At 49.6% G+C, this 23,670-nt stretch overlaps 3 protein-coding genes across 7 annotated transcripts; all 3 read left to right on the top strand.

The window, feature by feature from the left end:
• The first annotated feature begins 2,450 nt into the window (after window positions 1–2,450).
• Window positions 2,451–4,265, top strand: RIOX1 (ribosomal oxygenase 1). The gene has a single exon (XM_036385174.2). The coding sequence runs from the start codon at window positions 2,466–2,468 to the stop codon at window positions 4,221–4,223; it is 1,758 nt and encodes a 585-aa protein (XP_036241067.1). The 5' UTR covers window positions 2,451–2,465; the 3' UTR covers window positions 4,224–4,265.
• A 1,690-nt stretch (window positions 4,266–5,955) lies between these two features.
• Window positions 5,956–8,647, top strand: LOC118687335 (acyl-coenzyme A thioesterase 6-like). Its single transcript, XM_036384259.2, has 2 exons — window positions 5,956–6,042; window positions 7,593–8,647. The coding sequence occupies exons 1-2, from the start codon at window positions 5,956–5,958 to the stop codon at window positions 8,172–8,174; spliced, it is 669 nt and encodes a 222-aa protein (XP_036240152.1). The 3' UTR covers window positions 8,175–8,647.
• Window positions 8,648–10,814: 2,167 nt separating this feature from the next.
• LOC118687768 (acyl-coenzyme A thioesterase 1-like) lies at window positions 10,815–23,603 on the top strand. 5 transcript variants are annotated; one of them, XM_036384888.2, is made up of 3 exons: window positions 10,815–11,424; window positions 13,972–14,174; window positions 14,817–15,486. In XM_036384888.2, the coding sequence occupies exons 1-3, from the start codon at window positions 10,815–10,817 to the stop codon at window positions 15,396–15,398; spliced, it is 1,395 nt and encodes a 464-aa protein (XP_036240781.1). In that variant the 3' UTR covers window positions 15,399–15,486. The 5 variants fall into 5 exon arrangements, with proteins under 5 accessions (XP_036240781.1, XP_036240783.1, XP_054371259.1 ...); XM_036384890.2 differs by lacking the exons at window positions 13,972–14,174; window positions 14,817–15,486 and adding exons at window positions 19,841–20,043; window positions 21,800–23,603 and having other exon boundaries at window positions 10,883–11,424; XM_054515284.1 differs by lacking the exons at window positions 10,815–11,424; window positions 13,972–14,174; window positions 14,817–15,486 and adding exons at window positions 17,606–18,169; window positions 19,838–20,043; window positions 21,800–23,603.
• Window positions 23,604–23,670: the final 67 nt, after the last annotated feature.

The following is a 23,670-nucleotide window of genomic DNA, read 5'->3' as shown; positions in this document are numbered from 1 at the left end:
CTATTCCTAAACAACCATCTGAGTACTCTGTAAGTGACACTGAAGCTCTCTCTTTTTTGCCCTAGGTCAAAACCCTTTCTTGTGTCACACAGAAAAATAGCAACATTTTTTATTCTCAAAAGAATTTATTATTAGAGAGACTAAATTGTCAAAATAAATGTTTTCTTGTTATAGAGATTTAACCACTATTATTTTCCACTGTGTCCTTTGCTCAGAGACTTTGTTATATATCTAAAAAACCCAGTGTCAATCAACTGTCTCTCAGCAGTAGAAAGTGACATCCCTATGAAGATCAGGGGCCTCAAATGAGACTTTGAACCCCCTGTACTGGTAAACATCCAGAACAGCTTTGCTGCTGTCATTACAGATATCCTGATGTAACTCAGGTCAGGCTCTGTGCACAGCGCCTGGCTTCTTCTCAGAAGGATCAGTTGCACTCCAGTAAATTAAGCAGTAACACAAATAACAATCCAGACTCCCAGGTTTTTCAAAAGTCTTCCCCCTGCCAAGCCTGTTTAGCCGTGCTTACGTATAATCAAAGCCTACAATGGCCTAACTTTTACCATATTTCAAGCGCTTTGCATCTCGATTTTGTTAAGAGTCTAGTTCTGTTGAAATGGTTTCAGCTGATAAGATTATTCTAGTAAGCAGGGCTTAACCTTGGGGAAACAAAGAGTGGATTGAAATAGCGTTCGCCCTTCCCTTCTCTTCTAGTCTACAGATGCACGCACAGGCTGCCTGCGCTCCCCTCTCTCTGCGCTCCGCACCCCGCGGGTCACCTTGCCAGGCAGATGCGGCGCTCCCTGCGCGCGTTTCCCGGAGCGGGGCGCACAGCGCTGCCTGGCAATTCTGCTGGTCGGCCTCTGCCACCTGCTGGCAAAGCCGCAAACGGCCCAGGCGTGAAATCGGAGCCTGAAGGCTGCCTGTGCACTCCTAAAATCCGTCTCCATTAACTAAAACCATCGTGGCGCAAAGAGGACAGTCTTCTACTGCCGTTGCTCTTCACGCAGCTTTGGCTGCGAAGGCTATGCCCGAAGCACTCCGTCAGAAAAACACCTCCAAAATTAAAACAGTTGTTCTTGCACATATACATAAAGGCCTTCATTGATTGGAGCATATTGGTGTTCTGTGAGACTGATTTGTGTTGTTTTTAAGGCAATTCAAACAACCTTTGAGGTATCTGCATCAATTCTAGAATTGAGCTAACAGCTGAACTTATCCTATTAGGCCTAACTGATTTCTGCTCCTGAATTGTGGTAAAATTGAAATGTAGGTCTGGGTTGAAACCTGGCAAAAGGTGAAAATTCTCTTTTCAGCTTTATATCCTATGCCTGATACACTAAGTAGCCCACACAACAAATCTGCATATGCCTTAGAGTGTTAGCTGTTTAATATATTGTGTGCAGCTGATATTCATATCTGTGAGAGGTTAATAACACCCTGTGAACCAGAGGGTTCCTGGGCATACTTGGGTAATTGCTGCAGTTAAATGCTTTAGACTCACAGCAGCCTCTGGAGATGAAATTCTCATGCAAAATTCATTCCCATGAATTACTGAAGTTCATCAAAGATTCTTCTCACAAAAGTACTGCATAGCGAATTTCTTCAACTGAAGCTTGTATCTTGATCAAAAATATGTCTGTCAATACAAACCTCTACCTCTGCCTCAAGCAGAGTCTTGTTCTACCCCTCTAGCAAAGCTTCCTACGCTGAAGCTGCAGCCTCTGGAAGCGCAGAGCAGCCCTCAGGCTGCCTAGCACCACTAATGCTGGCCTTCTGGGAAGCCTCGGAGAGAAACAGAGAGGAAACAAAGGTCTGCCCAGGTTATTAGACAGTGAATGGATTTGGGGAAAAAAAAAAAACAAAACAAAAAAAAAAAAAACCAAGAAACCAACAAATACTATGTGACATGACCGTCTTTTGGGTTTTTGGGATCCTTTTGAGATGACAGCCTTTCAGCTGCCATCACCATCAGAAGCACAAGAAAAGGGGAGGGGGGTGGCACACAAGAATTAGCTCCATTCAATTTGGGTTGCTACTCCTTGTGCAACACATTATGAAATGAGTGTTAGCTCACCTAGACTCATTAGGTCACAAAATAATTCCAGGCTGTCTGAAAGCATATCTTTACCGTACGCCTTCAGACAAAACATAACTTTCTGAACGTACTGCTTAGAGCGTACTTCCAGAACGAAGCTTCCCAGCCAAGGAACAGACCTGCATCGTACCAAGGCGAATCGCCTCTCTTTTTCTTCCGCAGGGCGGGGGAAGCAAATATACCCAGCACATTTTAAGCGGCGGAGATGACAAAAGACAAGACAAGACATTCTCTTCCACACGGCACGACAGGCACCCATGGAATGCGTCCTTCCGGCGGCAGACGGGGGGGCGGGGACAGGCGGGGGCGGGCTCCATCTCGTGCCCGGGGCGCTCCCGGCGGAAGCGGTTGCGCGGGGCGGGGAGCCATGGCGGCCATGGCGGCTGAGCAGCGTGAGTTGGGGCGGCTCTCGGCACTCGCCGTGTACCGCCGGATGGCGGGAGCCGGGCGGATGGAGCGGCGCCGCCGCGGGGCCCCGCTGCCCGCGGGTCGCAAGCGGGCCAAGGCCCGCCCGAGGCGCGGCCGGGCGGGAGGCGGCGGCTCGGAGTCGAAGGCTCCTCCGCCCGCGGCACCCCCGAGCCGCGTGGAGCTCCCCGTGGAGGCCCCCTTGGAGGCCCCCGTGGAGGCCCCCGTGGAGGCCCCCGTGGATCCTCGGCCCGAGGCGACGGCCGCCGGGCCTGATGCGAAACCGCGTGGCGGCCCCAAGGCGATGCCAGGCGGCCCGCGGCCGGCGGGGGAGGATGGCGGCGGTGTGTCGGGACTGCTGCGGCGGCTGGCGCGGCTGGAGGACAGCCGGCAGCGGGCGGCCGAGCTCTTCCGCTGGCTGCTGGCCCCGGTGGCGCCGGCGGAGTTCCTGGGGCGGCACTGGGAGCGGGCACCGCTGCTGCTGCGGCGGGGCGACCCCGGCTACTACGCGGGGCTCTTCTCCACGGCCGACTTCGACGCCGCCCTGCAAGGAGGAGACGTTCACTTCGGCACCCACCTGGATGTGACCAGCTATGCCGAGGGGGTGCGGGAGACGCACAACCCCTCCGGAAGAGCCCTGCCCGCTGTCGTGTGGGACTTCTACCAGAACGGCTGCTCCCTGCGCCTCCTCTGCCCGCAGGCGTTCTCCCCTACCGTCTGGCACTTTCTCTCCATCCTGCAGGAGCAGTTTGGCAGCATGGCAGGCGCGAACACCTACCTCACGCCCCCGGGTACGCAGGGCTTTGCCCCCCACTATGATGACATCGAGGCCTTCGTGCTGCAGCTGGAGGGGAAGAAGCACTGGCGTGTCTACAGGCCCCGAACAGATGCTGAGGTGCTGCCCCAGTTCTCCAGCACAAACCTCACGCAGGCTGAACTCGGTGAGCCTGTGCTGGAGACTGTGCTGGAGGCTGGAGACCTGCTGTACTTCCCCCGTGGCTTTATCCACCAGGGTGATTGTCTCCCTGATGCACATTCACTCCACATCACTGTGTCTTCCTACCAGAGGAATTCCTGGGGGGACTTTCTGGAGAAGCTCCTCCCAGCTGCCCTGCAGATGGCCCTGGAGGAAGATGTGGAGTACCGACGGGGGCTTCCAATGGACTACCTGCAGTATATGGGGGTTGCTAACTGTGACACAGTCGATGCTCGGCGAACGGCCTTTGTGGAGAAGGTGCAGAGCCTGATAAAGAAACTTGTTGACTATGCACCCATTGATGCTGCTGTGGATCAGAGAGCCAAGTCGTTTCTTCATGACTGTCTCCCTCCAGTGCTCACGCAAAGTGAAAAGGCACAGAGTGTCTATGGCTTCCCAGCCCGGTGGCAAGATGGAGGCCCCTGCAATGTTGATATCCTGATAACAAAAGACACCGAAGTACGCCTGCTCCGTCATGGCATCGTTAGACTGTGTAATGAAGAAGCAGGTGTGATGCTATACTACACTACAGAAAACTCAAGAGTGTATCATAAGGAAGAACCCAAGTTCCTTGAGCTAGATCCTGAATATACAGACAGTATAGAATTTCTTCTGTCTTCCTATCCAAATCATGTAAGTGTGGCTAACCTTCCATGTGAAACCTTGGAGGAAAAGATTTCTCTAGCTACACTTCTGTTTGAGAAAGGTATTCTGACTACAAAGAAGCCTCTGGCAAAAATCTAACCCTTATTTTTTCACAAAATAAAAGTACACTTGTTTAGAAAATGTTCTGTCTTGGTCTTGCCTTCTGTCTGCTAGATATGAATCAGCAGTTCAGGTCCCTGCATCTCATCTGGGGGTAGAAGGTCTATGTTGTGGGTAGAGAAATCAAATGTTATGAATAAAATAAGCATTTGCTGTAGGAGCAATTCTGCATGGCTGAGTGCCTAGAGAAGAGAATTTGTTATCTTCTTTTCACCAGCCATGTTATTACACCCTAGGTAATTGTCATGTTTTCAGAGTATTTTACAGCAGTCTGCTCAGCTGCATGCAGGAAATACTGTTCACAGGCATATTTGGTAATGGTCACCATTCTGTGTGCCTTTGCTGGGATATCCTATATATATGGTGTGGCCTTCAGGCTCATGCTGTGTTGTAAAGATCCCTTGGTCACACATTTACTCTTCCTAAAAGAGGGGCCTGCAGGCAGCTCCCACTCAGTTTGAGCAATCACACCCACCTATGTGGCCCTGCCCTTACTGAATGATGCAGTAAGATTTTCTCAGGCAAATGTGATCTGTTGCATTTGAAATGCTTCAGGTTTGCTTGCTTCCTTTTCAGTCCAGTAATACAGATAAAATATCTTCCCCCACTGGTTTCCCCACAGCAGCCTTTAGCAATGAAATTATTGGTCCTTTCAAGGTAAGTGGGGTGCCTTCCAATATGTTTGGGGATTTTTTTGTGCTGGATGAAAAAGTTTCATTTTAGGACCTATCAAGTTACACGAATGTGTGCCTGGCTGTGAGGTTAGTTCCCATAAATACTGGCAAACCTCTGAAACACTTCCACAATGCTATTTTATCATAGCAGTCAGCAGGTGAGAGATATTCTGTCTTTAAAGCCTCCTGAAGCTATACTCACAGTGAGCAGGGTGCATTGCCCTGTGCTCCTCTGAGCTGTTGGGTTATCCAGGTTTTGCAAGATGGCACCCATATACTCAGCTATTTGGGATTTAAGTGTACAGTATATCCTCCAAGATCCCATACTTGGAACACTGCCAGCCTTTCCTCCCTCTTTTGCCTGTGTGCTTTTGCTAAATCTTGAAAGTTGAGCTGTGTAAAATTGCACAAAATCATGCTGGGATGCCCTTGGGCCTCTTGGCTCTGTGAAGTGCTAGTGGCTGGACAGAAATGCTGTTGCCAAACTCATCCTCTGACCCCCCTGTCTATTCATCCTCACCAGCCATCCTTACCCGCACCATTTATGTCCCTGGTAAATATCTCCTGTCTCAGTGGTGCCCTTCCTGGGTTGCTCTGTGTGCTCTGTGTGCAACCACAGGCACCACCACTGCAGCTTTGTTGCTTGGGGCTGTGCTGCAGAGCTGCACCAGGAGCTCATGCAGTTCTTTCTGCGATGGCTGCAAGCACTCCCATGTCTGTTTTGAGCATTTTAATGCCGACCAAAGACAGCATAAAATCTTAGCTTTTCCTTTCCCTGGACTCTGGAAACTGCCTGGGCTTACAGGACACCTTACAGGTACTCCTCACAGATTTACACAGGACTAGCGAGGCACAGTTTCTCTTTTCTTAATTGCTCTTTCTGCAGAAAGCTATTTCTTGCTGAGACCTGCAGAGTATACCAAATTTTTTTAACTAGAAGGTGGTGGTCCATTACAATCCCAGTAAGAAAAGCATATTTTGTAAGGTATCTAAAAATGCCATGTATTATAGCTAACACTAAACTTACATCCCTTTAGATGCTGAGAACCCCAAGCAAAGAAGCATTTCCCCATGTCACGCAGACGTGGTGCATAGCAGAGATTGTCTCCTTTCAGTCTTTTAAGGTATTGTAAGATTCTTGTATAAGGAAACAGCTCTATGTAGCATATCTACAGTAAAAGAGAAACAGTGTTTGCAAGGGAATGTCTTTCTGCACTGTTCAATAAGGGCAGGGCCACGTTAGCTGTGTTACCTCAGGTCCTGGGTGGGAGCTGCCTGTGGTCTCTGTAAGGAAGAGCTGGCTGAGTTTCCTGTAGGGCTTGGGTTCTGTGCAGGGCAGCACAGGCCTGAAGGCCCTGTTGTACAGGCAGCACAGCACAGGCAGCAAAGGCATGGGGAAGTGTCATGTCCTCCAGAGGTCATGACACCGTGGCTATTGGAGGGGAATGTTCTGCATGCTGTAAGGCAAGGACCATGCTGATGGTCCCTTCATGGGCTTCCAAGCAGTGCAGAAACACAAATGAAAGTACAGGGAACATATCCACCAATTTTTCCAAGTGAAGCTGAGCAGGACAGGAGAGTTTTGAGAGAGTAAGCATTTATTTGCTCTCATAATCAGGCCCTTGGGGCACAGGAACAGCATCTTTTTGAAGGACACAAGGACCATTGAGTTTCACAAAATCTCTATGAGGCACAAAAAGTGGGGAGGGGAGTCGGCAGTCCCACAAGTGCCTGTCACTTTGCCACTTTCAAGAAAGATGCAGAAATACTCATCTGGTTTAGCTAGCCCCTGCCAGAATGCTCACCTAGGAAAGGGGAAGGATCAACAGATATTCACTGGTACTATTCAGAGCATGTGTACTATTCAGCTACCACAATCTCAGAGTGACTAAGAAGACAACTGCATTGTGGAGAGGAGGTACCTGCATTTTTTGAAGCAGCTTTCATGAATTGTCACCACATGCCCACACGTGAACCCTTAGTCTAAAAAATATAAAGAAAAAAGCCTTTACTGGTAGCCAGCTGTGGGAGGTTTACCTTGGCTGGGTGGATATCTGGATATCTGCCAAGCCACTCTTTCAATCCTCTTTAGCAACAGGAGAGGTGGAGAAACTAAGAAGGGAAACCTTACAGGTCAAGATAAGGAGAGGGAATAATTCATCAATGTTTTGCCCAACATCACTGGCAAAACAGACTTGACTTAGAGAAGATCAATTTAATTTATTGCCAGTAAATAGCAGAGTAGACAGAGAGATATAAAAAGAAAATTAAAACCACCTCTTCATCATCTTTGAGCAGCATTAGGTACATCTCTGAGATGGCTGAAACCGTCTCTGTCAAATATGGGGGAACCTTGATCTCCTCTTACAGCCTCCCACTACCAAAACGTTTCCACATTAGCTCTAAAAAATCTTATTTTTCTCTTGCAACCAGAGCTCAAATAGTGTCATTGTGCTTGTTCTCTCTTGGCTATCATAAGGGAATATTTTACATACAATAGAAAAAAAAATGTGTAGGAGATGCCTGTCATTTGTTTAAAAGAAAAAGTAAATATTGCTGTCATATTCTTTGTGTGGTTTTGGAAACTCTCAGCATTAGACAATCTTGCCCATTCATGAATCAGCTGTTGTGCTTTTCAGCTGAGCACTGATGAGCACTTCCTCCTATCTCCCAGGTGAAGGGTCCAGGGGTTGGCCTGCTTGGTTTCTCCAAAGGAGCCGAAGTGTCCCTTGCTATGGCTGCCTTCCTGAAGAACATCTTGGCTGTTGCTTCCCTCAATGCCCCTGTTGCTGTTACATTGATTCCTCTCTCTTACAAAGATAAAATCATCCCCACTGTGACCTTATATGAACACAAAGCCAAGGCCACCAATTCCAAATTTCTTGATTATTCTGATGTCATTGATGATCCCTTTCAAGCCCCTGGCAACCAAAGCCGGATCCCGCTAGAGAAAGGTGAGGCACAGTTTCTATTCATGGTAGGCCAAGATGACCGTGTTGTCAAAAGTGAGTATTATGCTACTGAAGTCTGCAAGCTTCTGCAAGCTCAAGGGAAGGAAAATTTTCAGATTCTCTCCTACCCTGGAACAGGGCACTGCATAGACCCACCCTTTTTCCCTTTGTACCACACAGGAAGCCACCCTGTTTTTCACAAGCAAGCAGTCCTGGGTGGGGAGCTCAGGGCTTATTCTAAAGCTCAGGTTCATGCTTGGTCACAGATCCAGGCATTTTTCAAAAAGTATTTAATTGTTAACTAATGTGCAACAAATAATGTGCAAGCAACACACAATTTTGAACAACCGGATCTGATAAATTCTACTGCAGTTATGAGGTCAAACCTTTGTCACAGCTGTACCACAGTATGTTTCTAAAACTACAGCATATTTCATGATTTCGCATATCCATAAAACAGAAAAATTTGTCCTTTATCTTAAAGCCGTTACATTGCTCATAAATTTTTCATTTTACAGGCCTCCTTCAGGTACTGAAAGGTGGCAATAATGTGTCCCTGGAGCCTTCTCTTCTTTGAGCTGAGATGCTCCATCTGTGTCAGGGGATCGGCTGTGATGATCCCGCCCTGCCGTGGGTGCTGGCAGGGATGCAGCAAGGCTCCAGGCACACTTGGCATCGTCCAGTACGTGTGTGCTCACACCATTCCTGCCCCAATTCCTCCATCCCCACCTATGCATGGGAACCCCCATTTATAAAAAAATCCTCAACTTGAATGCAGACAGCTTACACAACAACTCCGGAGCCATGTGGCAGGTCAGTGCCCGCTCCCTGTGCCGGGCCAGCTCCCGCGCCGGGCAGAGGCGGCTGCCCTGGCCCGACCCCGCGCCTGCAGCCCCACGGAGCCGCGGCCCCGCCTGGAGCCCCGGGACAGCCCCCGCCCAGGGACTCTCCTCCATGGCCCCCTCCATCCGCCTGTCGCCCGCCGCCCGCAGCCTCTTCGATCAGCCGCTGGCCATCGCCGTGCAGGTCAACCCTTGTCACAGCTCCACCAGTACAACTACAGTACCAACTATACCTTTGCATATCCATAACACAGAAAATAAATGGGTTTGCCTTTTCTGTCCCCCTCTCAACCTTTTTGCTCAAGTGTCCAGAAAAGGAATGGTCTTTGCATTAGTCTTTGATAAAACAGGTCATGTGCAAAATGCAGAGCTATGTTTCTTGGGTGGTTTCTATTCCTCTAATACTTGACAGTGCTTTCCATGTCACTGTGGTCTCTACATGAATATGCTATCCTCAGGTCATACTAATTGACTGTAATGACAGTTTTGGAGCAGAGATTTCACTGCTCTTCTGGTGACTGTGTCATTGCAATGGAAACGTCTCTGACCTCTGTGCTGCTGGAAGTGCGTAAGAATGGCTGCTATGGCCAGGATGCTGGGCTCTCTCTGGTTAAGCCTTGGGAAAGTCTGTTTGCCTTCTTTGTTATTGGGGTGAGAATTGCAATAAAGAGTCTAAAATTTGAAAGCCGTGTATTCATTTGTTGTGCTTTGGTGTAAGCAGGTTTTGCATCTTGACCACTTTCCCATCCCAGGGTAGATTAAGGGCCCTGTTGGTGGAAAGGCCTTGAGGGCCTCCTGCCCTCAGCAGAGAAGTCACACACTCTAAAACACCTGTGTATCATGAACTGCCACCAGCACCCAACAACTGCCTTGCGAGGACAAAACCAGGGGCCAGGGAGCACCATTTCTGTCAGACCTGGAGGGCTGCCACCTCCTTTGTGAACACCATCCCCTCATGCAAGCTGAACCAGCTGTCCTGGGTTTTCCATTTTGCAGGTGTCCTCCAGGCCAGCTTGATACACTGGGGCAAACCTCAGAGCCAGCAGTTGCCTCTCAGTCCTGTCATGTTTTCAGCACCTGGGCATCCCCATTGTAGCCCTTCCCTGCCCAGCATGTTTCATAACAGATGTTATCAGCAGCACTGTCTGACACCTCTGGGCCTGCCCTAGCAAGGATAAGACTCTTTGTTTGAGCGTGGGCTAGAAGGGAATGTGATAGAGCAGGAGGGAGGGAGGAACATAAATCTCGGAGTAGCTCATGGCAATGTCAGGTGTTGTCATCACACAAAATGGCATGTCTCAGGAGATGCCAGGAGAGCAGTGCTGGCTGGTGGGGCTGTCTCTGCCTGAGATGTTCCCAGGCCTGCAGCTTGGCTGAGTTTGAGGAAAAAAGAGCATACAGGAGAAACCCAGGAAGGAGGGATGCAACTGTGTCTGTGTCCAGTCCAGCAGGCCTGCTGTAGAGAACTTCGACCACAGCAGATAAGCACACTATGCATCAACAAGTGTCTGGAGAGAGCCTTTTGGAGATCTTAGTATCATAGAATAGTTCAGGTTGAAAGGGACCTTAAATGTCATATAGTCCGACCCCCCTGCAATAAGCAAGAACATCTTCAACTAGATCAGATTGCTGAGAGCCCTGTCCAACCTGGTCTTGGATGTTTCCAAGCATGGGACATCCATCGCCTCTCTGGGCAACCTGGGACATTGTTTTACTACCCTCGTTGTAAAAAACTTCTACCTTATGTCTAATCTGTATCAACTGTCTTATAGTTTAAAGCCACTGTTCTACTAACAAATTTGTCTCCATCTTACAGGCCTCCTTCAGGTACTGAAAGGTGGCAATAAGGTGTCCCTGGAGCTTTCTCTTCTTTGAGCTGAGATGCTCCATCAGTGTCAGGAGATCGGCTGTGATGATCCTGCCCTGCCGTGGGTGCTGGCAGGGATGCAGCAACAGCTCCAGGCAAATCTGGCGTCTCCCAGCACCTGTGGATCCACACCATTCCTGCTTAAATTCCCCCCACCCCCGCCTATGTGTAGGAAACTTCATTTATAAAAGAGGCCTCAACTTGAATGCAGACAGCGTACAAACAACTCCGGAGCCATGTGGCAGGTCAGTGCCCGCTCCCTGTGCCGGGCCAGCTCCCGTGCCGGGCAGAGGCGGCTGCCCTGGCCCGGCCCCGCGCCTGCAGCCCCACGGAGCCGCGGCCCCGCCTGGAGCCCCGGGACAGCCCCCGCCCAGGGACTCTCCTCCATGGCCCCCTCCATCCGCCTGTCGCCCGCCGCCCGCAGCCTCTTCGATCAGCCGCTGGCCATCGCCGTGCAGGGCCTGGGCCCGCGGCAGCAGGTCACTCTGCGGACGTCCTTGCGGGACGAGACCGGAGAGCTCTTCCAGGCCAGCGCCCGCTACCAGGCGGGCGACGACGGGGAGCTGGACCTCGCCCGCTGTCCTGCGCTGCCGGGAGGCAGCTTCTCCGGCCTGGAGCCCATGGGGCTGCTCTGGGCTTTGCAGCCCCAGAAGCCTTTCTGGCGGCTGGTAAAGCGGGACGTGCAGAGCCCCTTCCTCCTGCAGCTGGAGGTGTTTGAGGGCCACGGGGAGCGCCACGGGCGGCTCCTGGCCCAGGCGCAGCACGAGCGGGCGTTCCTGCGGGACGGGGTGCGGAGAGTGCCGGTGCGAGAAGGGAGGATCCGGGCGACGCTTTTCCTGCCCCCCGGTGAGTACCAACTGCAGCCGTCCTGCTTTCTCTAAACTGGTGTTTTATTGGTGAAAGTTGTTCCATGACCTCTGTGGAGTCCATTAAAGCCCCACGTTCTTTCCCCCATCCTTCCCTCCCCTCTCCCATGCCACTGACCAGCCTGACCATGCTTCCCAATTCACCAGCCCATGCATGTGCCAGGACACAGTTGCAGAAGGGAGAGGAAAAACCATTCTTACTCGGGGCTTGAGGTTAAAAAAAAAAAAAAAAGAAAACAAACTAAAAAACAACCATGAAGAAATTCACAGCAAGGGAATGTGAGTGTGCCTTGAGAGCTGCTGGACAAGAAGCTGCAGAATACAGTGGTGGGGAAGGGCTCTGTGACAGTCAGACATTCTTACTCCCTGGGAGGGGTTGGGGTTCTCCGTCCTCCCCCAACAGCAACTAACTATAGTAACTATTTGGTGACCATGGCCCACCATACTGGGGTGAGCATCATCAGTTTGTGAAAGAGGGAAGAGGAGGGGCTCAAGAACATTTACAGGGAATAAATCTTTCAAGCAGGAAAAGACAATTATCTAATTGCTCCGGAAAAGGTGCAGAGCACCTTTCTGAGATCTAAGGATTGCCCAAGACACCACCTGTCTCCAGCATCTTCTGGGCAGCTACACCAAGACTTTCCTGCCAGAGTCCAGGGTGTGGGCAGGCTGATTTCACAGACTAAGCATCCCGCCCACAACAAGGCCAGAAGTCCCTCCTCTGCCTCACCTATACCCCCACCTGCTGACCAGGAGAGGGAAGAAGCCACCTGTATACACTTTGTCTCCAAAATGTCCCACTTCCCCTGAGCTGAGGCACTTTCAGTAAGTCAAATGTTAGTGCAATTCCTCCGAGTCCCCTGACCTCCACCTTTTGCCTGTCTTTTAACATTATAAGCCCTTGCCACACATTGTCTGGCGCTTTGAATTGTTTCATAGGCACTTCAAGTTGTTTCCTAGGCACAGGATAAAAAGCATTTATCCCCATCCTACTGCCACCACAAACAAACTTCAACTTAGCAAGACTGCAAGCTCAGTCTGTAGCCAGTATTTTTCTTAGTTCTAGTTGGAGATGTGTTTCACAACCATGATTTCACCACACTCAAATTGTCCTGCACTGAGATACCTCACAATGATGTTCATTTCCCGAGCCTGGTCTCTACACCACATATCTCCACATTCAGATTCAGGAGTTGGATACTCCTCAGCAAATGACCTAAGGCCATGCAGAGGCAGAGAGCTCAAAGGGCTTTTGCTACAGTACTGTCGCACCTCCCTTGAGCACCCCCATGGCCTTATTCAGCTGTACCACCTTTTCTGGGTTTGTTCAGTGCAAGTCCACAGAGCCCTGCCATACTCAGCTGAGCCATGGGCCACAGACAACTGCACTCCTGGCCCCTGGCCACACAGCCGCTGCTCTGAGTGCTCAGAGCCTGTGAAGAGCCAGAAGACGTGCTGTTGCCTGCATGCAAACAGCCACAGAAGGAAGAGCACAGCACTTTTGATGGCAGGGCTCTCCTTGGTCCAAGGTAGAGAGTGAACAGATGCTGTGCTCTCTCTCTCCTCACCTCTGTGACACTCCACAGCACATTCCCACCTTCTGCCTGCAGCCTTATCTGCGGATGCACAAGCCACTGGTGCAAGCCACTGAGACTGTGGAAGAAGGGCATCCTCAAAGGGTGGGAGGCATGAGCCCACTCAGGCCTGTGGCTCTCCTGAAGCCAGAAGTAGGTGTGAGTTAGGTCTTCTTCACTTCCCAACAGGTCCAGGGTCACCTTCTCTGGCCTGCGGCTTGTGGAGCTTTCCTGCATGTTGCAGTCCCAAAACAAATCAGGCTGGAGGAATGCAACATGCAAAGCATTCTCTTTCCCTGCACTGGCTGGACAGGTTTGGGATTCTCCCAGGATGAGGAAAAGAGCATCCTGGACCAAGAAAGATCCAGATATCTGCTGATCACCCACTGAGGTACCTGTGGCATCCTGTGCAGAATTTGATACTGACTGCTGCCAGATATGACTTGCAAAGAAACAAAGTATACTGGTTTGGGTGACTTACAGCTTTCCAAGGGATCCCAAGTATTAAAAAGCCACAATACAAAGAAAAAAGCTTAAAAGTTTCTAGTTTGCATTGCATCTATCAAACCATGATACCTTGAGGATTTTTATAGTGGTAGATGAAGCGCTTGTTGTTACAGGGCTGCTTACAGGAAGAGAATTTGAAACAAAATTCTTTTACCAAAGACTCTCCTCCTGTTGGCCCTAAGCACAATGCACAGTAGTGCTGATTCCTAAAACAAATAAAGGTTTGCACTTTACCTAAGAGGTTCTGCTCCTGCACTTTTTTCCTCTACAACACACTCTAGAATTTTTTCAGGTGCTGACACTGCAAAGGTGACTGATAGCATCTTTTCCCCAAAATAAGCTTTTCTGCAGTTCCTGTTTTGTACCTCGTTTGATGTATTCCAAACCAGAGAAACATTGAAAGGAGTCATTTCAGGCAATTCTGATCTTTGTCTTGTTTGCTCCAGGAGAAGACACCTTTCCAGGGGTCATTGATATACATGGACTTGGAGGAGGTCTTTTTGAGCCCAGAGCAAGCCTGCTGGCCAATCATGGTTTTGCCACACTCGCCCTGGCTTATTATCAATTTGAGGATCTGCCCCAGGAACCAAAGGAACTCCACCTGGAATATTTTGAAGAGGCAGTGAACTATATGCTGCAGCACCCACAGGTAGGAACAGCCATTTGCTCTGGGTTCCAGGAACTGCTCCTGTAAAGTCCTCTCACTTTGCTTAAGTCATCTTTGGAGGAAGCTGCAGAATTACTCACCTGGCAGGGCTGGCCTTTGCAAGGATTTTGGGTGTCTGAGTTCTAGGAAAGAGAAGGGGCAAGTATACATGCTCTGGAAGGGGGGTGGAGAGAGATCACAAAGCAATATCACAAGAGACAGATCAGATGTAACCAAGTGGGAAGTGTGTGCAGGAGAAAGCCTTCATGAGTTGCCACCAAATGTCCTCCTACAGTTTAAAGAGTGAAAAGTAAAGAGCATCTGCCAGGGTATAAGACAAATAATTCATAGCTGTGACCTACAAGCTGTCCCCAGATGGATGAAATCATGTCTCCCCACTCCTGGCTGATTTCAGAATACCAGGGAACATTCTGCATATGAGTGGTTTGAAGTACAGTGTGAGGAGGAAGTATAGGGGGTGTGGGAGGGTATGCCTGTCATTTGTCCAGAAGGAAAAGTAATCATTGCCATGACTTTCTTCATATGGTTTTGGAAACTCTCAGCATTAGACAATCTTGCCCATTCATGAATCAGCTGTTGTGCTTTTCAGCTGAGCACTGATGAGCACTTCCTCCTATCTCCCAGGTGAAGGGTCCAGGGGTTGGCCTGCTTGGTTTCTCCAAAGGAGCCGAAGTGTCCCTTGCCATGGCTGCCTTCCTGAAGAACATCTTGGCTGTTGCTTCCCTCAATGCCCCTGTTGCTGTTACATTGATTCCTCTCTCTTACAAAGATAAAATCATCCCCACTGTGACCTTATATGAACACAAAGCCAAGGCCACCAATTCCAAATTTCTTGATTATTCTGATGTCATTGATGATCCCTTTCAAGCCCCTGGCAACCAAAGCCGGATCCCGCTAGAGAAAGGTGAGGCACAGTTTCTATTCATGGTAGGCCAAGATGACCGTGTTGTCAAAAGTGAGTATTATGCTACTGAAGTCTGCAAGCTTCTGCAAGCTCAAGGGAAGGAAAATTTTCAGATTCTCTCCTACCCTGGAACAGGGCACTGCATAGACCCACCCTTTTTCCCTTTGTACCACACAGGAAGCCACCCTGTTTTTCACAAGCAAGCAGTCCTGGGTGGGGAGCTCAGGGCTTATTCTAAAGCTCAGGTTCATGCTTGGTCACAGATCCAGGCATTTTTCAAAAAGTATTTAATTGTTAACTAATGTGCAACAAATAATGTGCAAGCAACACACAATTTTGAACAACCGGATCTGATAAATTCTACTGCAGTTATGAGGTCAAACCTTTGTCACAGCTGTACCAGTACAACTACAATATTTTCCATATCTTTGCATATCCATAACACAGAAAATAATGGGTTTGCCTTTTCTGTCCCCCTCTCAACCTTTTTGCTCAAGTGTCCAGAAAAGGAATGGTCTTTGCATTAGTCTTTGATAAAACAGGTCATGTGCAAAATGCAGAGCTATGTTTCTTGGGTGGTTTCTATTCCTCTAATACTTGACAGTGCTTTCCATGTCACTGTGGTCTCTACATGAATATGCTATCCTCAGGTCATACTAATTGTCTGTAATGACAGTTTTGGAGCAGAGATTTCACTGCTCTTCTGGTGACTGTGTCATTGCAATGGAAACGTCTCTGACCTCTGTGCTGCTGGAAGTGCGTAAGAATGGCTGCTATGGCCAGGATGCTCGGGCTCTCTCTGGTTAAGCTTGGGAAAGGTTGTTTGCCTTTTGTGCCTTCTTTCCATCTTCCCTTCCAAAGGAAGTGCTCTGGCTTGTGGATACTTCTGGCCCCAAGATATCATGCAAAAAAAACTTTCTGTTGAATTTACAGCCATTTTGATCTTCTCCTACATGATGTGGAACATTTTAATCTTTGTTACTGGGATGAGAATTGTAATAAAGAGACTGAGATTTGAAAGCCATGGAGTCTTTTGCTGTGCTTTGGTTAGAAGCAGGCTTTTCAGCTTGACTACCTTCTCATCCCAGGGTGAAGGCTTAAGAAAGCTTGCAGCAGCTTGGGATCAAAGGTTACCCAGGTGGGAACGGGAGACCACAGAAGATGGACACTTAGTCCCCTTACCTTCACTCTATTCCACAGCTCCTGTGTCACCAAGCATGGAGGAGAAGGAATTTTGCTGAAGCCTCCAGGACCCTTAGCATCTGCTCCCGCATATGGTCAAGCCCATGATCAAATCCAATAGTGTAAGCCACAGAGTGTTGCTCTCAACAACAGGAATAGTTGCCACACATTCAGGGCACCAGACAACATACCCAAATGCTAGATGACAGAACACCTCACCTGTTTGGAGAGAAAGGGTAATTTCCATGGTGAATGAAACAGTGCCCAGTATCTCTGACCACTTAGTATTTCCAATTAGGGCGATGTAAGATTCCCTTAGATGCTTCTACTTTCACACCTCTAAGACAGGCACGAGGAGCTCAGAGCACAAGGCATCCCTGCCAGCATCTTCCAGGAAGAGTGGGAGCTTCAGGAAACGGCTCTCCCTCTGCAGTTCCTTTTGGATCAGAAGATCCATCTCTGCCTAAGATGGACTGAATGACCCTGTTTTTTAAATCCTTGTACAATCCATTACTAGAAGAGCCACATGCTTCCTGACCTACCTAAATAGTCTGAGAAAGTGCTCCTCCCTTATTGCTCCTGCATCCCTGAGCACCCTGACCATCCTTCCTAACACACCAGGCTGTGAGGCTGCCTAGGCCGGGCAGAGCCTGGTGGAGACATAACCCACCTTGCCCATGCCTTGAGGTAACGAACAGAGAAGCAGAGCCGGCAAGGAGACAAGAAGCAATGGTGAGCTAGTGCTGGTGTGGTTTCTCCCCGCCTCGGCTGGAGCTGGCCTTCGCTGCGGTCCCTTGGCCGTGCCGTGCAGAGCTGTCCCATCTGTACGATCTGTCTCACACCGGCCCTTCCCTGTCCCATCTCTGTACGATCTATCTCATACTGGCCCTTCCCTCCAGTGAATTCCGACTGCGATTCTGCTCGGTGGCTCGTCTCCTGCCCGCAGCCACCGCCCGGCCCGGGAGAGCTCGGTGGGACACCGAGGAGCTCGCCGAGGCCCAGACGGGGTTCAAGGACTCGGCAGCGTTTGGATGAAGCCTCCCACAGCCGGGGAAGGCAGCGGGGGGAAGACAGTAGAGGAAGCACGCATTCAGAGAAGTAGGGAGGCAGAAGCCGGCAGGGACGCAGGTAGGTAGGAAGGAAGCAGGCGGCCGGGACAAGGGAGCTGCCGCCCCGCTCCTCCCCTCCGGGGCGTGCCAGCGGCACTCCAGGCCCCAGCCCGGCCCTGGTTTCACGAGGATCTGCCCCAGAATCCGCCCCCAGAGGCGGGAGCGATCCGGAGCCATGTGGCAGGTCAGTGCCCGCTCCCTGTGCCGGGCCAGCTCCCGCGCCGGGCAGAGGCGGCTGCCCTGGCCCGGCCCCGCGCCTGCAGCCCCACGGAGCCGCGGCCCCGCCTGGAGCCCCGGGACAGCCCCCGCCCAGGGACTCTCCTCCATGGCCCCCTCCATCCGCCTGTCGCCCGCCGCCCGCAGCCTCTTCGATCAGCCGCTGGCCATCGCCGTGCAGGGCCTGGGCCCGCGGCAGCAGGTCACTCTGCGGACGTCCTTGCGGGACGAGACCGGAGAGCTCTTCCAGGCCAGCGCCCGCTACCAGGCGGGCGACGACGGGGAGCTGGACCTCGCCCGCTGTCCTGCGCTGCCGGGAGGCAGCTTCTCCGGCCTGGAGCCCATGGGGCTGCTCTGGGCTTTGCAGCCCCAGAAGCCTTTCTGGCGGCTGGTAAAGCGGGACGTGCAGAGCCCCTTCCTCCTGCAGCTGGAGGTGTTTGAGGGCCACGGGGAGCGCCACGGGCGGCTCCTGGCCCAGGCGCAGCACGAGCGGGCGTTCCTGCGGGACGGGGTGCGGAGAGTGCCGGTGCGAGAAGGGAGGATCCGGGCGACGCTTTTCCTGCCCCCCTGGTGAGTACCGGCCATGCCGGGCTCCCTCCCCCACGTTGTACCCTCTACTTTCGGCCCCGCTCTCGCAGGTCCGGAGGCAGACCGCCTCTGGGCTCCCCTAGCGCTCCCGACCCGGCAGAGGACAAGGAGGAGCTGCGTCTCGCCAGTAGGGATTGGACACTCCTCAAGGCGTGGCCTGATCCGCCCGACGAGATTTGATCTGCTGGCCGTACTCCTCACACGGAGCAGCCTCATGTGGTGAAGCACGTGTGTCTGTTTATCTGACTTCTACTGGACATGACGACATTGATCACAGTACACTTTTTGTTCCCAAATGCCATGGGAGGTGGAGTCAGCCAGTTTTCAAGGCATTTTTCCTGCACCTTGCTGTTTTCCAGGAAAATCAGATGGTAATTCTTTTGAGTAAGTGGAAGATGTTCTCCTAAACTGAGGAGTTTTAATCTGTGGCTTCCCTTTCCAGCCTCTCCACGCATTCTGAACTTAGTAGTTTCCTAATTGCTGTAGCCCAAGTTGCCTTTTGCTGTCACATTTGTCCCCAGTTCTTCCCTGTTTGTGAGCAGGTCAAGGAAAACATTGGAGAGACTTGCCGTGGCAGTATTTTTGTCAGAAAATAATGGAAAGGGCCTGTGAGTTTTTCAGATTGCCTGACAAATGCTCTGTTATCCTTCCATCACCTGTCCAGATTTCTGCTTGTGTTCTGTAGGAAACCTCATCTCTTGCATTCCCTTGGTTCTGCAGTAGCCACACCCCCACAGCATCCCACCTTTCCTTCCCCCCGTAATACAGAGGTTTTCACCAAGCATATCTCTGGAACCCCAAGGAGCTCCTCTCTGTATCACGTGCCTTCCCCTCTCTCCTTTCCTTCCTGTCTGTCCCAGATAACTCTTTCATGACAGTTCTAAAATCATATGTGCTGTGCCAGCCAGTGCCTTAGGCTCTGACTTCATCTGTCTCCTTGAAGCCGGAGGTGAATTTCAAGTTCTTGCTTGTTACATACGTTTGATGATAGTCTGCAGACACCTGAGGGAAGCCTCACCCTCCTTCCTAAGCAGGAATGGAAGTCTCCCTCTTGGCCACCTCCTTTCCATACTTGGTTAGTACTTTGCAGCAATCCTTCTCAGCTCTGGACTTCAGTCCCTGTCCCATGATGAACCTAATGTAATGCTTCCTTTACGAGGTGAGCAAGGCTGGTTTAAAATACTTTCTTCTCTTAATCCGAGAATAAATGACTGAGGTGCATTTACACTAAAACTGAGAAGCTGGAACCATCAGAAGATGCGATTTTTTTGAATCAGCCTTCTGAGAAACACACTAAGGAGAAGCGTGCTGGGTTTTTTTTGAAGTAGAGCTTAATACATTTGCAGTGAATTTACATGATACAGAGAACTAATTGTGACTGTAAAAAGATCCCTTCTCTTCCAGCTGCCTGTTTCCTGATGTTATCTAAAACATTAGCAGACCTGCTAATTTGTGCTAGTTTGTTTAATCTTGAAGCAATGTAGCCACTTCATTAAAACTGTCACAGTAATTTAGGACCCTCAATACCATTCTGCTGCTGTATTTTTTCTTCTTTTTTTTTTTTTTAAGGACACATTCCAAGGCCTATGAATTTGGAATATAAATTAAAAATTGTGGGTTAATGTGTCCTGTTATGTGGTCTCTCTCAGGAAGTGGCCCCTTTCCAGGAATTATTGACTTGTATGGAACTGGAGGAGGACTCCCTGAATACAGGGCATGCCTGCTGGCCAACCACGGCTTTGCTGTGCTGGCTCTGGCTTTCTACAGCTATGAAGATCTCCCCAAAGGGATGAAGGAATTCCACCTGGAATATTTTGAAGAAGCTGTAAACTATATGTTACACCACACCCAGGTTAGTTTGTTCATTGACTCTCACTACAGCAAACTCTCATCAGTTAGGTCCTGTCAGACTACAGATGGGGCAGAGCTGCTGTACTTAAAATAGCATTGCTGTTGAGTTGGCTGTTATTGTTTTATATCTTTAACTCCCATTAAAATGGCTCTCTGGCAGATTATTCCATCTCTTCCTTTTGAGCTGCCCAAGTGAAACAATGACACATTGGTCACATACTGGTAATTTCTACTCCATTCAACCCAGTGTCATAACTAGGGTGCTAGTTTCCTGGAGGCTTACTGGACTTGCAGTGGGGATTTCAGATTTAAGCTCTGTAGAATGTCCTTCAGAACTAAATGTCCTTTTCAGCTGTGGAGCACATGATAGCCTTCTGTGATCCAGATCTCAGGGAAACCAAGGAAACTCAAGGAAGTCCACCAATACATATTTGATCCTCTGTATTTTATAAACTCTTAAAATCACTCCAAATGTTGGTATATCATAAGTATGGGTTTTAATAGCTAGTTATGCACTTAGGGCTCCTTCTAATTCAGCACCTCTTGGAAGACAGCCCTGCTCAATTCTGCATCTCCTTATAAGTAGCTATGAGTGAAAGTAGCTAGAATTGCACAAACCAACACTTGGTTTCTCTGGAGAATGAAAATAAATACCTTCCTCAACCTCAGAAAGATGAGTAGTTCTTAAAGGTCTTGTCTGCTTTTTAGTTATCTTAACCTTAACTGCTCATGGCACTTTTCTGCCTAAAAAAAATCTGAAAATTGCTTCACCCTGCATTTTTTTTCCCTTGAGAGCAGTACAGTACCATTGCCACTCATTAACACCTCCACTGCTATTCTCACCGTGTTTTTAATATGTTGCAAAGTTTCGGCCATATTTTCTAATTTCTTCCTTCCCATATTTCAAAGTTAGTGGGTTTGAAGCCTGTTACACTGGTTATAAGACACAGAAGGTATTAGATTCTGATGCTGTCTCAGAGCCTATTTGCCCCTGAGAGTCTTTGGATATTGAAGAGTTGTGGTATTAGCTAACCCTCTTCCAGTATCCTTACAGGATTTCAGCACCCAGTAAGGTCATTTAACTTTCCTATTCTAGTTAATTTGCCTTGTGTAAAAGAAAATAAAGGTAACCTAGTCTAGACTGACTCCAGGGGAGTGTACAATTCCCCTAGAAAAATGGTTTCAATAGGTTATATTTTTAAGATGAATTTTAATGAATAAGCTACCTCAGACTACTTCCTGTGAGTTAGATACCAAACATTCTAGAGAAGCAGGAGAGCAGCTCATGTGGAGCCTGCTACCCCACGTCAGCTTCTTAATAGGGGAACCTTGAATATAAGAAATACATTAACATACGTGATGACAATATCATAATCATTGCTGGCTTTGAGCATTTTGCACTGAAAGAAAGCAACTGCAGAGGAGGCCTCCCCTGCACTTGCCCTCTTCTTCTATTAACTGCATAATAAATAAAGGGAATCTGGGACTGCACATTTGCAAACACAGCTGTACTCTGCTTCAGCACTGAACCTTGTCGTTTTGTTAGGATGATGCTGGAGTCTCAGTAGGGCTTAGGATCATAAACCAAGCACAGAACAGTGCCTAGGATCCTTCAGACATGGGCCCTGTACACCGAACCTCAGATGCCTGTAGGTGGGGTCCAAATTTAGGACAGACACAGCTGCAAACATGGCAATATATTAAAGAAGTAGCATGCCATGGTTCATTGCTTATGGTTTCTCTTCTCTCACCTGCAGGTCAAAGGTCCAGGAATTGGTTTGCTTGGACACTCAAAGGGGGGTGACCTGTGTGTCTCCATGGCCTCCTTCCTAAAGGGCATCACAGCCACTGCCCTTATCAACGGCTCAGTGGCAAACGTGGGTGCGGTGCTCCGCTACAAGGACATCACCATTCCACCCCTTGGGATCAATCCAAAACGCATCAAGGTCAGCAAGTCCGGGATTGCTGATATTATTGATGTATTGAACAGCCCACTAGAAGGGCCTGACCAGCAAAGCTTTATCCCTTTGGAGAAGGCTCAGTGTTGCTTCCTGTTCATTGTTGGCCAGGATGATCACAACTGGAAAAGTGAATTCTTTGCAGTTGAGGGGAGCAAACGTTTGCAAGCTCATGGGAAGGAAAAGCCTGAGATAGTCTGTTATCCTGGAGCAGGACACTACATTGAACCTCCCTTTTTCCCGATGTGTGCAGCCTCAATGCACCTGCTATTTGGCAAGCCTGTGATGTGGGGAGGGGAGCCCAAGGCACACTGTGAGGCACAGATAGATGCTTGGCAGCAGATCCAAGCTTTCTTTCGTAAACACCTCACAGGCGAGCCATCTGGAACATCCAGTAAGCTCTGATATGAATTAGGTTACTTTACAGATGAAGATGCTGGTTTTGTTAAATGTTCTGTTTAACTGTTTTGTTAAATGGCTCAGAATGAGAACAAGGAACATCAGAGAATAAGCTATTAGGTTTCTTGGAGGGTGATGGTTGGTGAAAGCAAGAAAGCAGCTTCCTTTTTATACACTCCTCTAATCTTGGTTAGAGGCCTTGGCCTCCTGTTTTATGTAGCACAGGGTTATAAACTGGGGAAAACAAACGGTGGTAAGGCTGTGTGCTTTGAGTGTGAATTGAAGTGGTAGGTAACTCATCCAAGCTGAGAACCAGCATGAAAACATGCCTTGGCCTTGTCAGATGAGATGTATGCCGATGCCCAGCTTTGTGTTCTAGTTCCAGTATTCCAGTTTTTCTGGAGGCAGTAATCTGCCTTCAGTAATGTTTCTGTTCTCCCTGTGCACTTCTCCCTCCTTTGTTGCTCCTTGCCCTTCTCTCAAACCACAAAAAAGCCTTAAAAATAAAATGCCTTAAAAATAAAATGCCTTAAAAATATCTAATATTTCACTTATCAAAAGCAGTACTACTGTGCCAGCACCCTCAGGTAACACTTCACATTTATAGGCAACAAACCAGCCCATAGCTTGATGTGATGTTTTGAAAGCATGCAGTAGAAATGAGACATTTAAATAGTCATTGGGAGTTCATAAGCGTGAAGAAACAACAGAACAGGTCCTGTTAGTTGTCATCCTGGAGTCGCTTCCGGCTGTCTCCTCAGCACGGCTGGGTGTCGCTGTGGAGATCCGCAGCACTGTCGGAGCTCCCTGCCTGTAGATTCCCCAAATGCCGTCTCAGCTGCCTGCTCCTAAGGGCTGCTGAGAACAGCCCGGCGGCGGCTCCGTGAGGCGGCCTGGAGGGGGCCTGAGGCGGCCGGCCCGCTGTGGCGGAGCGGGGCTCCGACTGCACGCCCGCTGCTCTCTGCGCAGCCGGGTGAGCGCCCAGCCCCGCCGGGATCGGCAGTAACTTTGTGCAGCCGAGCGTGGGGTTGAAGGAGAAGACGCCGGGAGTTGCCGGGGCAGTTGCACTGTGTCGCCGAACATGTTGTACCCGGCGGTGCCTGCAGCCCGCATGCGGCCTCTGCTGTTGTCTGTGCGCCAGGCCCGTTTGTGTGTTTGGTATCCACTGTACTTGTAATGGATTAAAGTGAAACTTTAACCGATGCCCACGGCTCGCTGTTCCAGTCAGTTGGATGGTTTGGGGGAGGCGGGAGCGGCCCGGGGCTGGCGGC

The sequence above is a fragment of the Molothrus ater genome, chromosome 6, assembly GCF_012460135.2.
Source record: "Molothrus ater isolate BHLD 08-10-18 breed brown headed cowbird chromosome 6, BPBGC_Mater_1.1, whole genome shotgun sequence".
Classification (NCBI taxonomy): Eukaryota; Metazoa; Chordata; class Aves; order Passeriformes; family Icteridae; genus Molothrus; species Molothrus ater.
This window is presented reverse-complemented; position numbering and strand designations above follow the sequence as displayed.

Coding starts and splice junctions, on each gene's coding strand:
- RIOX1 (XM_036385174.2), top strand. CDS start 2,466: ATGGCGGCCATGGCGGCTGAGCAGCGTGAGTTGGGGCGGCTCTCGGCA.
- LOC118687768 (XM_036384888.2), top strand. CDS start 10,815: ATGTGGCAGGTCAGTGCCCGCTCCCTGTGCCGGGCCAGCTCCCGTGCC. Junction 11,425..13,971: donor GACGCTTTTCCTGCCCCCCG/GTGAGTACCAAC, acceptor TGTTTGCTCCAG/GAGAAGACACCTTTCCAGGG. Junction 14,175..14,816: donor ATATGCTGCAGCACCCACAG/GTAGGAACAGCC, acceptor CCTATCTCCCAG/GTGAAGGGTCCAGGGGTTGG.
- LOC118687335 (XM_036384259.2), top strand. CDS start 5,956: ATGCTGAGAACCCCAAGCAAAGAAGCATTTCCCCATGTCACGCAGACG. Junction 6,043..7,592: donor TCTCCTTTCAGTCTTTTAAG/GTATTGTAAGAT, acceptor CCTATCTCCCAG/GTGAAGGGTCCAGGGGTTGG.